At 46.6% G+C, this 13,705-nt stretch overlaps 1 protein-coding gene across 11 annotated transcripts in view; it reads left to right on the top strand.

Moving 5' to 3' along the window:
* Window positions 1-1,067: 1,067 nt before the first annotated feature.
* The window catches only part of ADAT1 (adenosine deaminase, tRNA specific 1), a 28,037-nt gene continuing 15,399 nt past the window's right edge, over window positions 1,068-13,705 (top strand). For 2 of the 11 annotated variants that reach the window (XM_025369388.1, XM_025369386.1), the window contains exons 1-7: window positions 1,068-1,154; window positions 1,938-1,999; window positions 3,593-3,782; window positions 4,079-4,147; window positions 6,067-6,121; window positions 7,648-7,778; window positions 12,012-12,630. In XM_025369388.1, the coding sequence (XP_025225173.1) occupies window positions 3,614-3,782; window positions 4,079-4,147; window positions 6,067-6,121; window positions 7,648-7,778; window positions 12,012-12,630 (1,043 nt within the window). In that variant the 5' untranslated portion in view covers window positions 1,068-1,154; window positions 1,938-1,999; window positions 3,593-3,613. Of the gene's footprint in view, window positions 2,000-3,592; window positions 3,783-4,078; window positions 4,148-4,678; window positions 4,791-6,008; window positions 6,122-7,647; window positions 7,779-12,011; window positions 12,631-13,705 lie in introns of all 11 variants that reach the window. The other 9 variants (XM_025369397.1, XM_025369392.1, XM_025369394.1 and 6 more) reach the window with 7 other exon arrangements.

Here is a 13,705-nt window from a genome sequence, read left to right as displayed (position 1 = left end):
GGCGACAGAGCGAGACTCCGTCTCAAAAAAAAAAAAAAAAAAAAAAATATATATATATATATATATATATATATGTATACACACACATATATATCTGATTTTTTAAACTTTGCATTTAAAACAGAAGTATTTATACACATATATGTGTGTGTGTATATATATATAGAGAGAGAGAGAGAGAGAGATCGGGCGTCGTGACTCATGCTTGTAATCCCAGCACTTTGGGAGGTCGAGGCGGGCGGATCACTTGAGGTCAGGAGTTCAAGACCAGCCTAGATAACATGGCGAAACCCCGTCTCTACTAAAAATAACAAAAACTAGCCAGAGTGATGGCAGGCATCTGTAATCCCAGGTTACAATCCCAGATTGCGCCACTGCAACTCCAGCCTGGGCGACAAAGCAAGACTCCATCTCAAAAAAATTTTTGATTATATGTTGAAATAATACTATTTGGGATTTGTGGGTTAAATAAAATATCTGATTGTTTCTATTTTGACTTTTTTAATGAGGCTACTGGAAATTTTTTTTTCCAGTTCCAGTTCCAGACGGGGTTTCACCATGTTAGCCAGGATGGTCTCGATCTCCTGACCTCGCGATCTGCCCGTCTCGCCTGCCAAAGTACTGGGACTACAGGCTTGAGCCACCGCGCCCGGCCGGCTACTGGAAATTTTTAGATTACGTATATGATTCGAATTATATATCTATTGGACAGTGATGTTATAGACAGAAATTCAGCCTAGTCAGGAGACCAGCTTGAAACGGGAGGCGAAGGTTGCAGTGAGCCGAGATCGCGCCTTTACACTCCAGCCTGAGCAACAGAGTGAAACTACGTCTCAAAAAAAAAAAAACAAACAAAAAAAACATTCCAGGGTAGTGCTGCAAGATACATCATTCTAGTTCTAGCTGAAGGCATATCTAAGCCAGCAGGTGGCTCCCATCATCCGGTTTCACGCATCCCTAGGACGCTGCCCGTGCTGCGGGACTTGAAGCGCGGGAATCTCGGCCCTGGCACCGACTCCCCGGAAAAACTACAAGGCCCGGCGTGCACTGCGCGCCTCTGGGGGCGGGAGCCGGAAGGAACTGGCGGCATTGTGACGTCACGTCCGTCTCGAAGGCGGATTCTCCTCGCTATCTCCGAGGCGCGTGTGGTGGAGGTGGGAGGGGAACCTCAGCGAAGCAGTGGGGAGACGGGGCAGGTGCATCCGGGCTAACTTTACCGAGTCTGTTTTTGAGGGAAGAGGTTGTGAGGACCGTATCTTCTGGGACGCATTTCACGTGGGAAGGCGTTCCACGCCTGGAACTGTCAGCAGCCGGCGCGTGAAGAGCTCCTGCTGCGGGCGAGCGCGGGGCCTCTGGCCTGGCAGCTTCAGGACCTAGTGGGTCAGGCTCTCACGCTGTTCCCACTGCACGACCTCAGTGCCTTGCCTGGCGCCTCCCGTCCTGTAACTGGCCGACTTGGGGTCCCACCCGGGCTTCTCCAGCGGCCGGGAAGGGGCTCTGCTTCCGGAAGTATTAGGAAGGGAGGCAGCGTGAAAGCAGGAGTCCCTTCTTCCGAGCATCGCTAAAGCCTTTTCTCCCCTGGCAGCCGATTTCCTTTTCTTTGGAAAGGACGTCAGTTTTTTCGCTTGTTGAAACTGTTCAGAGATGCGGTCTTGTGGGCAAATACATGCCTGTTTAACTGAGCTGTTATTTTCAGCTAATAAGTTCTTCAAGTTTTTCAAGATCTAGGAGGGGGTTTAGGCTCGAATTATGATGGACCCAGTGTAGCAAAACATTTATTCATTCCAACAATTGTGCATGCCCATTCAGACTCAACTACCTGAGTGAGATGATGCCGTTCTGGGCTGCTTCGTTTTAGGGAGTCACTGTTTCTTCTGGCAACTTCTACCTGCCTTGGCTATTGAGGTTTATGAATTGCACCTCTGGTTTAGTTTCAGGTCGATGGCCAGGTGGTCTTCATAAACTATACTGCCTTGTGATGTCTCCCTAGAAATGAGAGGTGAGTCCCTTCCAAATGAGGATTCTACGATCCCCTGTGCTTTCTTTTGACAAGGCTTGCGCTGGCGCTCTGACTTTTAGGTCACCGTGTCTCACTTCCTGCAAATTTTTGTTTGAAATCACTATGGTCTGATTTACCATTATGGTTCGCTACAGTAGCAAGCCTGCACATTGCGCTGCAGGGGGATTCATAGCAATACTATCTTTCAAAAGCTACCTGAACTGGGACTCAGGAAAGCCTTTTTTGTTTTTTTGAGACGGAGTCTCCCTCTGTCACCCAGCCTGGAGTGCAGTGGCACAATCTCGGCTCATTGCGACCTCCGCCTCCCGGGTTCAAGCGATTCTCCTGCTTCAGCCTCCCGAGTAGCTGAGACTACAGGCACGCGTCATCACGCCCGGCTAATTTTTGTATTTTCAGTAGAGACAGAGTTTCACCACGTTGGCCAGGCAGGTCTCGAACTCCTGACCTCAGGTGAGCCACCGCGCCCAGCCTTCAGTTTTGTTTTACAATGCTTAGCTATGTCTATCACCATACAAGCTCATTTTCTACTAAGAAGCTTTTTGTATATTGAGTCCAAATGAGGTCAGAATGTATCCAGTGAGCATTGATAGGGCCAAGAGTGAGATTTCCCTGCAAAGTATCCTAGGGATCTGCTTGATGGTTTTTTTCTTCATGGCTTTCTGTGCCCATTACAGCCCTCCCCCTTTCACCCCCACCACCAAGTAGCTAAAGGCAAATTAACCAGGAAAATCATCAAATGTTATTTCTTGTAATAGTAATCACAGTTGACCTTAATTATGCTCAACATTGTAGCAATTGCTTTTTATAAGTATTATTTAACCCTCACAGTAACCCTAAGTATTATTTAATCTTCACAATAATCTAAATAGGTTAGATATTATTATTATCACTTTTTTGACAGATGAAGAAACAGACACAGCAAGGTTAAGCAGTCTATTCAGCATCGCAGTTAATTTGTGGGAAAGCCAAAATTAGAACCCAGAAAGGTTGACTCCAAAGCCCACACCCTTAAGTAGAGCTCTATGAGAACACATAACTGCTGAGAAACATCTCAGTGGGGATTTACTCGAGGGCGGTAGAGAACCACTCTGCTGTAGGGGAAAGAAGAGAAAAATAAAATGCCTGGAAAAAGAGGACAGATAAGAACATCTGCCCAGAAAGATAAACCTTATACAGTGAGGGTCTGCCCAAAGCAAGTGAGTCTGCAATCCTTTACGTGCTGTTTCCAGTGAAAATTGGAGTAGTGAGGACATTTCCTTCTCGTGTCCTTTAATGTGGAGTAGAGGATGCAGACTCATTAGAAATGTATCAGATATCTAACATTAAAAAAAAAAACTTGAAACAGTATTTTGGGGAATTGGTAGAATTTGAGGTTTCTTTGATCTTTCATTAAAAATGAAAAGGGGGCAGGGAGATAGGAGGAGAAAATGATCCGTAGAGTTCCAGATAGGGAAACCTCGGTCTGACTAGTTGGGCTCCATTTAAAAGACTTGAAGCATGGATATGAGAGGCTGTAGCATCATGCACTGGTTCTCCTTTCCGTACTTCTGATGGTTGTGGTTTTTGATCAAGGTCTCAGCACCAGCTCAGACCATGTGGACCGCAGATGAGATTGCTCTGCTGTGCTATGAGCACTATGGCATCAGGCTGCCCAAGAAGGGGAAGCCTGAGCCAAACCATGAGTGGACATTGTTGGCAGCTGTGGTGAAGATACAATCTCCAGCTGACCAGGACTGCGACACCCCTGATAAGCCGGCACAAGGTAAGACTTTTTCTCCTTGGCACGCTCCTCGCTGTGGAAGATGATAAAATTATACATTGCTGTACTGTGCAGGGACAGTCGTGGGTAGGGTGTGAACTACAATGTTAGGCATGTGTGCTTGTGCTCCGCTAGGTGGCACAGTACCTCTGATGGTTGGAGACCACCGTGCTGGAACCGTAGGCCTTGGTTGAGTGGGCCTCTGAGAATCTCCTGGAGGAGTGTGCAGGCTGATTGTACCTGAGCACTGGGGAACATTCCGTTTCTCAGAACTCACACGATTTGTTTTTTTCCCACAGTGACAAAGGAAGTTGTCTCAATGGGAACGGGAACAAAATGCATAGGCCAGTCCAAAATGAGGAAGAGCGGTAAGCATGGGTGGGAGTCTAAACAAAGATTTAGCTTTGGAAACCAGTGTCCGTGTTTTACTCTCCTTGTCAGAGAAGAAGGGCCATGTCAGTTGAGGCGCATGGCATTTGTTTCCTACTGACTGTCAGTCCAGTTGGAAGGACAGTACTCACTTGGAGAATGGAAATCCACCATCAAAGCAGAGGCCTCTAGGAACATGCTTTCCGAATAACTGAAAGCTAGCCAGTATTTTCATGCTCAAACCAGATTCCCTGGGCTTAGCTGTTCCACATTGGATCTGGAATGCTTTGGGGCTCTGTAGCTGGTACAGGATGCAGCTTGAGTGGTTTCTGAAGCCCTAGAAAGCAATCTTTTTTTTTTTTGCTTGGAGTCTCGCTCCGTCCCAGGCTGGAGTGCAATGGCGCGATCTCGACTCACTGCTCTGCAACCTCCCCTTCCCGGGTTTAAGCGATTCTCCCGCCTCAGCCTCCCGAGTAGCTGGGATTACAGGCACCTGCCATCATGCCTGGCTAATTTTTGTATTTTTGTAGAGACAGGGTTTCACCATGCTGGCCAAGCTGGTCTTGACCTCCTGACCTCAGGTGATCCGCCCGCATTGGTCTCCCAAAGTGCTAGGATTAAAGGTGTGAGCCAACGCACCTGGCAAGCAGTCTTGAATGACAGGAAGCTTTGGGCCTCAACAAGAATATGAAAATTCCTTAAATTCCTTAGAGATCTGGGGGTTTTTATTTGTTTGTTTTGTTGTTTCTTTTTTTTTTTTTTTTTTTTTGAGACGGAGTCTCGCCCTGTCGCCCAGGCTGGAGTGCAGTTGCCGGATCTGAGCTCACTGCAAGCTCTGCCTCCTGGGTTTGCACCATTCTCCTGCCTCAGCCTCCCGAGCAGCTGGGACTACAGGCGCCCACCACCTCGCCCGGCTAGTTTTTTTGTATTTTTTAGTAGAGACGGGGTTTCATCTTGTTAGCCAGGATGGTCTCGATCTTCTGACCTCATGATCCGCCCGTCTCGGCCTCCCAAAGTGCTGGGATTACAGGCTTGAGCTACCGCTCCCAGCCTCTTTTTTTTTTTAAGAGACAGGGTCTCACTGGAGTACAATGGCACCATCATCGCTCACTGCAGCCTTGAACTCCTGGGCTCCCGCTTCAGCCTCCTGAGTAGCTGGACTACAGGTGTGCACCACTATGCCCAGCTAATTTTTTTCATTTTCATTTTGTAGAGACTTGGTCTAACTGTGTTGGCGAGGCTGGTCTCAAACTCCCAGCCTCAAGCTATCCTCCTGCCTTGGCCTCCCAAAGTGCTGGGATTACAGGCATGAGCCACTGCGTGACTGGCCGAGACCTGGGATCTTTACCTCTTCTTCTAGCTAGCAGGTTCCTTTTTGAGTTGGCTTCCACCATTGTCCTTGCCTGTATATGAGGAACCTGTTCCAGGATCACTGTGGATTGGATTAGATGGAATTGTATCACCATGAGCACAAGTATGATACCTCTGTACAAAAGATCTGGACCCTTGTTCTCCAGATAAGGTTTTTCTATACATTCGTGTTTCTCAACTAGGGGTGATTTGCACCCCAGAGGACATTTGGCAATGTCTGGAGACATTTTTAGTTGTTACAACTGAGAGAGGGGTGCTAGTGGCATCTCATGGGTAGAGGCCAGGAATACTACTAATAAACAGTCTACAGTGTTTGGGATAGACCCCCCACAACAAAGAATTTTCTGGCCCAAAATGTCTACAGTGCTGGGTTGAGAAACCCTACAGCCAATGCATTGTTATTCGTGATTGTGGTGCCTTCTGACAAAGCTCTCCAGGAGCTACATGGCCATCCTGGGTGCTGGTGGAACTGCTGTGTTCTGCCTCTAGGAACCAGAGCCTCTCCAGCTTCCATATGTCTTCACCTGGTATCCTATCTTTGCCACAGGAGACATCCTCAATGATAGCCATGCTGAGGTCATAGCCAGAAGGAGTTTCCAAAGGTAAAGCCACATCCCCAGAGTATGGTTCAGCAGGGCTGGGGTGGGAGTCCCAGAATTTCCGGGGTTTCTTTGTTTGTTTGCTTGTTTTTGAGACGGAGTCTTGCTCTGTCGCCCAGGCTGGAGTACAGTGGCGCTATCTCGGCTCACTGCAACCTCCGCCTCCCGGGTTCATGCCATTCTTCTGCCTCGGCCTCCCGAGTAGCTGGGACTATAGGCACCCACCACCACGCCTGGCTAATTTTTTTTTTTCCTGTATTTTTAGGATAGACGGGGTTTCATCGTGTTAGCTAGGATGGTCTCGATCTCCTGACCTTGTGATCTGCCTGCTTCAGCCTCCCAAGATGCTGGGATTACAGGCGTGAGCCACTGTGCCCGGCCGTTTTTGTTTTTTGGGGTTTTTTGTTTGTTTGTTTTTGAGACGGAGTCTTGCTCTGTTGCCCAGGCTGGAGTGCAGTGGCACAATGTCGGCTCACTGCAGCCTGCGCCTGCTGGGTTCAAGCAGTTCTCCTGCCACAGCCTCCCAAGTAGCTGAGACTACAGGCATGCGCCACCATGCTCAACTGATTTTTTGTATTTTTAGTAGAGATGGGGTTTCACCATGCTGGCCAGGTTGGTCTCGAACTCCTGACATCGTTATCCACACGCCTCAGCCTCCCAAAGTGCTGGGATTACAGGCGTGAGCCACCACGCCTCACCTGGAATTTACATTTCTAATAAGCTCCTAGGTAATACAGATTATATTAGTCTATAAACTACACTTTGAGTAGCAATGTGGTCTTGACTAGTGGTGGTCTCTCTCTTTTTTTTTTTTTTTTTTTTTTTTGACACTGGGTCTTGCTCTGTCACCTAGGCTAGAGTGCAGTGATGTTATCTCAGCTCATTGCAGCCTTTAGAGACGGGGTGTCACTATGCTACCCAGGCTGGTCTTGGATTCCTGGGCTCAAACAACCCTCCTGCCTTGGCCTCCTAAAGTGCTGGATTTACAGTCATGAGCCGCATGCCTGACCTGGACTAGTGGTTCTCAAACTTGATTGTGCATCAGAACAACCTGGAAGGTTTGTTAAAACCCAGATTGCTGAGCCACAGAGATTCTGATTCAGCAGATCTAGGGTGAAACCTCAGCAATTGAGTTTCTTTTCTTTTTTTTTCTTTAAAAAAAAAAAAAATGGGGTCTCACTCTGTCACCCAAGTTGAAGCAGAGTGGCACAATCGTAGCTCACTATAGCCTCAAACTCCGGGGTTTAAGCAGTCCTCCTGCCTCAGTCTCCCAAGTAGCTGGGGTTATAGATGTGAGCAACAGAGGCCAGTTGACATTTGGAGGGCTAACAAATTCCCAGGTGATGCTGATGCTGCTGGTGCAGGGACCACACTTTGAGAATCACTGGTCTAGAGCATTCTCATAATTCCCAATCCCTACCAGTCCCACTAGTCTACAGTACTTCTGTCTTAGTAATCACCCTACCAGAGGCTTTCCCCTTAACCACAGAGATTGGTTGTTCATCCTAATAACATCTTGCAACCCTTAGGTACCTTCTCCATCAACTCCAGTTGGCAGCCACCCTGAAAGAGGATAGCATCTTTGTCCCAGGAACTCAAAAAGGACTGTGGAAACTCAGACGAGACCTCATTTTCGTGTTTTTCTCCAGCCACACACCCTGTAAGTATATTCAAGCCTTTGGATTAATGTTACATGGACTACTTCCTTATGGTTGTGTTATCCATAGATAGGTTTTTCCTGAAAAGCACTAATGGCTGAAGTAGCCACAAGTAGTGACAGTGCCTTTTTATGACAGGCCAGTGTACCTAATCATTTCTAAAGGTTTCATCTAAAGAGAAGGCAGAGGTAAGGGGTATAGAGTCTCACTCACACTATTAGTCAATTCTCAGAATCAGGATTAGGGGCATAAGGCTGAAACCTCACAAGATGTGAAGCCAACATGGGGCTTAGAAGTCCTATAGTAACATATCCTAAAACTCATTTCATTCATTCAGTCGTTGAACAAATACTTTCTGCTGTTTGTCAGGCACGATATGACATACTGAGTGTACAGAAGTGAATAAGACTAGCACATTGCTTACCTTCGTAGTCTTTTAGGGAATGTAGACAGTCATGGTTAGGGTAAATTTTGATGGGTTGTAAGGGTATGTTCGGGTGCTATGGCTGCATAAGACAGGAAGACCTAGCCTGGGGTGAGGGGGGATCATTTCTACCTTTTGTTTTTCTTTCTTAAAAATTGAAAATAACTTCTGCCTTTTGTGGATAACAACTCAGGATGGCAGCAAAATTTTCTCACCCTGAAAGCTTTGAAATAAGGATATAAAATTAAACTTTAAAACTTTTAAGCTTTAAAACTAACACATGCAATTAGAGCAGAGATAAGAAATCACTAGGAAGAAATAGAATAGCTGTCTAGATCTGATCATAACTCCAATTGAAACTACAGATACAACTTAAGAAAGAATGAGACCAATTACATGGTGGCTCATACCTGTAATCACAGCACTTTGGGAGGCCAAGGTGGGCGGATCACCTGAGGTCGGGAGTTTCAGACCAGCCTGACCAACATGGAGAAACCCTGTCTCTACTATATATACAAAATTAGCTGGGCATGGTGGTGCATGCCTGTAATCCCAGCTACTCGGGAGGCTGAGGCAGGAGAATCGTTTGAACCCAGGAGGCAGAGGTTGCAGTGAGCCGAGATTGCACCATTGCACTCCAGCCTGGATGACAGGGCAAGACTCCATCCAAAAAAAAAAAAAAAAAAGAAGAAAAGAGTGTGAGAAAAGAGTTTAAGAGTCAAAGCCCAGAAAAATGACACACAGAGGTAGGCAGCGCTCATCCACGCTCTATTCTTACCTGTAAGGGCCCTAGTCCAAGGCCCAAAGGATGTTTCCTAATCAGCTCCTCTCAAGCTGTAATATGCACATGAATCTCCTGGGGAACATGCAGATTCAGATTCATTAGGTCTGGAGTGGGGCCTGAGGTTCTACATTTCTAGCCAACTCCCAAAGCATGCCAGCGGTGTGGGTCCGTAGACCACACGTTGAGTAGCTAGGACCAGGGCGATCCCAGTGACAGGTATAGCCTTATTGTGGAGAAAGATGCATCTGAGGATCACAGCCTGATGGCCTAATCCAAACTTATCTAACCCACGGCCCGCCTGGTTACATGTGGGCCCAGGACGGCTTTGAATGTGACCCAAGACAAATTCTTAAACTTTCTTAAAACGTTGTGAGATTTTTCTTGCGATTTTTTTTTTTTTTTTTTTTTTTTTTAGTTCATCAGCTATCATTTGTGTTCGTGTATTGTGTTGTGTGTGGCCCAAGACAATGTTTATTCTTCCAGTGTGGCCCAGGGAAGCCAAAATACTGGACATTTACGGAGTTTGATTATGCCCTAATCAAACTCCACAAGTCAGTGGTCTGCAAACAGGTGCTGATCTGTGAGAACAGTCCATGAAAAAACAAGAAAGCTCAAGACTATGTAGTGAATTTTGCAAAACTAATTTCTTTCACTTTAAAGGATGTGAGAGTTATTTTTTTTTTTAAGTGATGGTGATTGAATTTTTTTTTTTTCTCGATCTCGGTTCATTGCTTCCTCCACCTCCCGGGTTCAGGCGATTCTCCTGCCTTGGCCTCCCGAGTAGGTGGGATTATAGGCGTGCACCACCACATCCAGCTAATTGTTTTGTATTTTTAGTAGAAACGGGATTTCACCACATTGGCCAGGCTGTTCTCGAACTCCTGACCTCAAGTAATTCGCCCGCCTTGGCTTCCCAAAGTGCTGGGATTACAGGTGTGAGCCACCGTGCCTGACCAGTAATTGAGATTTTTAAAGATCCTCCTTGATGGAATAAAAAGTTGGCAATGCTCTGCTCATCTTAAAAATCTTCTGGAAATTTTGCTGGTAATCTTTTAAAATGTGATGTCCTCCCAAGGTTTGTCTGCAGAAAGAACATTACCTAGAGAATGTGACTCTCTGGCTCCCTTGGCATTCACATCCTATTACTAATTAATAATTTGTTGACTGGGTTAGCTACTTCAGGCTCTTACTTATGAGTTTTATTAGCATGAGTCAGGCTCTTGCATTCAGGCATTCTGTCAAGATCAGTCTCCAACCCTGCAGCGTGGGAGATGGACCCTGGTGAGTTCTCCAAAGTCACTGTGACCTTGTGAGGTCTCTGGAAGTTAGCCAGCCAACCTCTCCAGATACATTCCCACTTCTGTATCTCTTGCCTGTCCCACTCTTGAGTTATAAAGATTACAGATGTATTATTTATACGCTTTAGAAAAGCAACATTCATTAGGTTAGTGTTTGAAGAAATATTTCCCTTCTCAAGGGAGAGCTGTGGTTCTTACTGACCTCTAGTTTTCTTCAGTTTCCTATAAGGACAGAGGAGATCGGAAATCTCTAAACCAGCAAGAGGGAACACTGGAAATTTTGGAAACACTGGTTTACACTAGGTGTGTAATTTACTTTAGAGTCTTTACTGTGGGGCCATGCATCATAAAATCTCCAAGATGGGGAAATTTTGAGTAATGGTTGCCAAATTTCTTTTCCTTTTTTTTGAGATGGAGTCTCGCTCTGTTGCCCAGGCTGGAGTGCAGTGGCACATTCTCGGCTCACTGCAACCTCCGCCTCCTGGGTTCAAGCGATTCTTCTGCCTCAGCCTCCTGAGTAGCTGGGACTACAGGTGCCCACCACCACGCCCAGCTAATTTTCGTATTCTTAGTAAAGACGGTTTCACCATATTGGCCAGGCTGGTCTCGAACTCCTCACCTCGTGATCCACCCACCTTGGCCTCCCAAAGTGCTGGGATTACAGGCATGAGCCACCACGCCCTGCCTGCCAAATTTCTTTATGAAAGAAACCACCCACTTTTGTTTTCCGAAGCATCTTAGAGAATAGCATTCCACAAAATGCACTTGGGAAACCTTGTTCATTCTAAGCCAGTGGTTCTCAATTTGGGAAGTTTAGCTCCCCAGGAGACTTTTGGCAACATCTGGAGACATTCTTTATTTTCATACTGGGACTGGTAGTGCTATTGGCATCTAGTAGGTAGAGACCAGGTATGCTGCTAAATATCCTATAATACGTAGGACAGCCCCCACAGCAAAAAGTGATACAGTCCAAAGTGTCATTAGTGGCGAGGCACGCTGGCTCACGCCTGTAATCCCAGCACTTTGGGAGGCCAAGGCAGGCAGATCACTTGAGATCAGGAGTTCAAGACCAGACTGGCCAACATGGTGAAACCTCGTCTCTACTAAAAATACAAAATTTAGCCAGGCATGGTGATGTGCGCATGTAATCCCAGCTACTCAGGAGGCTGAGGCAGGAGAATCACTTGAACCCAGGAGGCAGAGATTGCAGTGAGGCAAGATCACACCACTGCACTCCAGCCTGGGTGACAGAGCCAGACTGCATCTCAAAAAAATGTCATTAGTACAGTGCTTGAGAACCCTGGTCTAAACCCATGTTTCCAAAACTTCCTAGAGATAAAAATTATCTCAGATCTTGGTTAAAGTGTTCTGTTTTGCATACCCTTCTCCAGAAATTCCAACTCACTGGCTCCAGCATAGAGTCTTCAACAAGAGCCTCAGAGAATTCTTATTAGGGAAGTTTGTGCCTGTGCTCTTAACTCATCTCAGGTCAGCTGGGAGAATAGATGAAGTCAGCAGTTCTCAAACTTGAGCTTGCATCAGAATCACCGGGAGAGCTTGTTAGACACACACGGCTGGGCTGTGCCTCCAGAGTTTCTGATTCAGCAGGTCTACTGTGGGTCCCAAGAGTTTGCATTTCTGATGAATTACCAAGAGATCCCACTGTGGCTGGTCCAGGGACCTCACTTGAGAACCATTTGTTTAAGGGGGGGGGGTTCATTCTCTGCAGGTGGGGATGCCTCCATCATTCCAATGCTTGAGTTTGAAGATCAGCCTTGCTGTCCTGTCATCAGAGATTGGGCCAGCAGCTCATCAGTAGAAGCCAGCAGTAACCTGGAAGCTCCTGGAAATGAAAGAAAATGTGAAGACCTTGACAGTCCTGTAACCAAAAAGATGAGGCTTGAGCCTGTGACTGCGGCCAGGGAGGTCACCAATGGAGCCGCTCACCATCAGAGTTTTGGCAAGCAGGAAAGTGGCCCAATCTCACCAGGCATCAACAGCTGTAATCTCACTGTAGAGGGACTGGCGGCTGTCACCAGAATAGCCCCTGGTAGTGCCAAAGTGATAGACGTTTATAGAACTGGAGCCAAATGTGTACCTGGAGAAGCTGGAGACTCCGGGAAGCCTGGTGCTGCATTTCACCAGGTGGGGCTGCTCCGAGTGAAGCCAGGCCGTGGAGACAGAACGCGCTCCATGTCCTGCAGTGACAAGATGGCCCGATGGAATGTCCTCGGATGCCAAGGGGCACTGTTGATGCATTTCCTGGAAGAACCTATCTACCTGTCAGCTGTGGTCATTGGGAAGTGCCCATACAGCCAGGAAGCCATGCAGAGAGCACTGACTGGAAGGTGAGAGGGTAGGGAGGGCTCAATTGGAAGTCATTCCAAGAGGCAGTCTGAGAGTAGGGCCCTAAGAGCATTAAGCATCGCCTTACCTTTTGATCCAGCAGTTCCACTTCCAGGAATTTGTCTTAAGGAAATAAAGTATTTGAACATTTAGCTTTGTATATAATTTTTGTTTGTTTGGTTTTGAGATGGAGTCTTGCTCTGTCACCCAGGCTGGAGTGCAGTGGTGTGCTCTCGGCTCCTGCAGCCTCCGCCTCCCAGGTTCAAGTGATTCTCCTGCCTCAGCTTCATGAGTAGCTGGGACTACAGGCGTGTGCCACCACGCCCAGCTAATTTTTGTGTTTTTAGTAGAGACAAGGTTTCACCATGTTGGTCAGGCACTCCATGACCAACCAGGTCAGACTGGTCTCAAATTCCTGACCTCACGTGATCCACCCGCCTCAGCCTCCCAGAGTGCTAGGATTACAGGTGTGAGCCACCGCACCCGGCTACTAATTTTTTTAAAAAAGAAAAAGTAAACAGCTGAAATGCCCAGTAATAGGAGTTTAAGTGTTTTCTTTGTTGTTGTTAAAAAATAATATTGATGAATGGCTGGGCATGGTGGCTCATGACTGTAATCCCGGCACTTTGGGAGGTCGAGCGGGGCGGACTGCTTGAGCCCAGAAGTTCTAGACCAGCCTAGGTAACATGGGGAAACCCCGTCTCTACAAAAAATACAAAAACTAGCCAGATGTGGTGGCACACACCTGTAGTCCTAGCTAATAGGGAAGCTGACGCAGGAGGATCACTTGACCCTGGGAAGATTAAGCTGCGGTAAACCAATATCACTCCATTGTACTTCGGCCTGGGTGACAGACCCTGTCTCAAATAAAATAATAATAATATTGATGAATATTTAATGTGGAAACATGTTCATAGTGGTTAAAGAACAGTTTAGAAAATAAAAAGCCAATTTTGGTCTTAAAGTACATACCCACATAGGAAAAATTATAAGAGGATGAGCAGCAAGGTATTATTAATAATCTCTGAGTTGTAGTATTATGGGTGGTTTTTTTCTTCTTTGTTTTTACTGTATTTT

The sequence above is a fragment of the Theropithecus gelada genome, chromosome 20 (genome assembly GCF_003255815.1).
Source record: "Theropithecus gelada isolate Dixy chromosome 20, Tgel_1.0, whole genome shotgun sequence".
NCBI lineage: Eukaryota > Metazoa > Chordata > Mammalia > Primates > Cercopithecidae > Theropithecus > Theropithecus gelada.
This window is presented reverse-complemented; position numbering and strand designations above follow the sequence as displayed.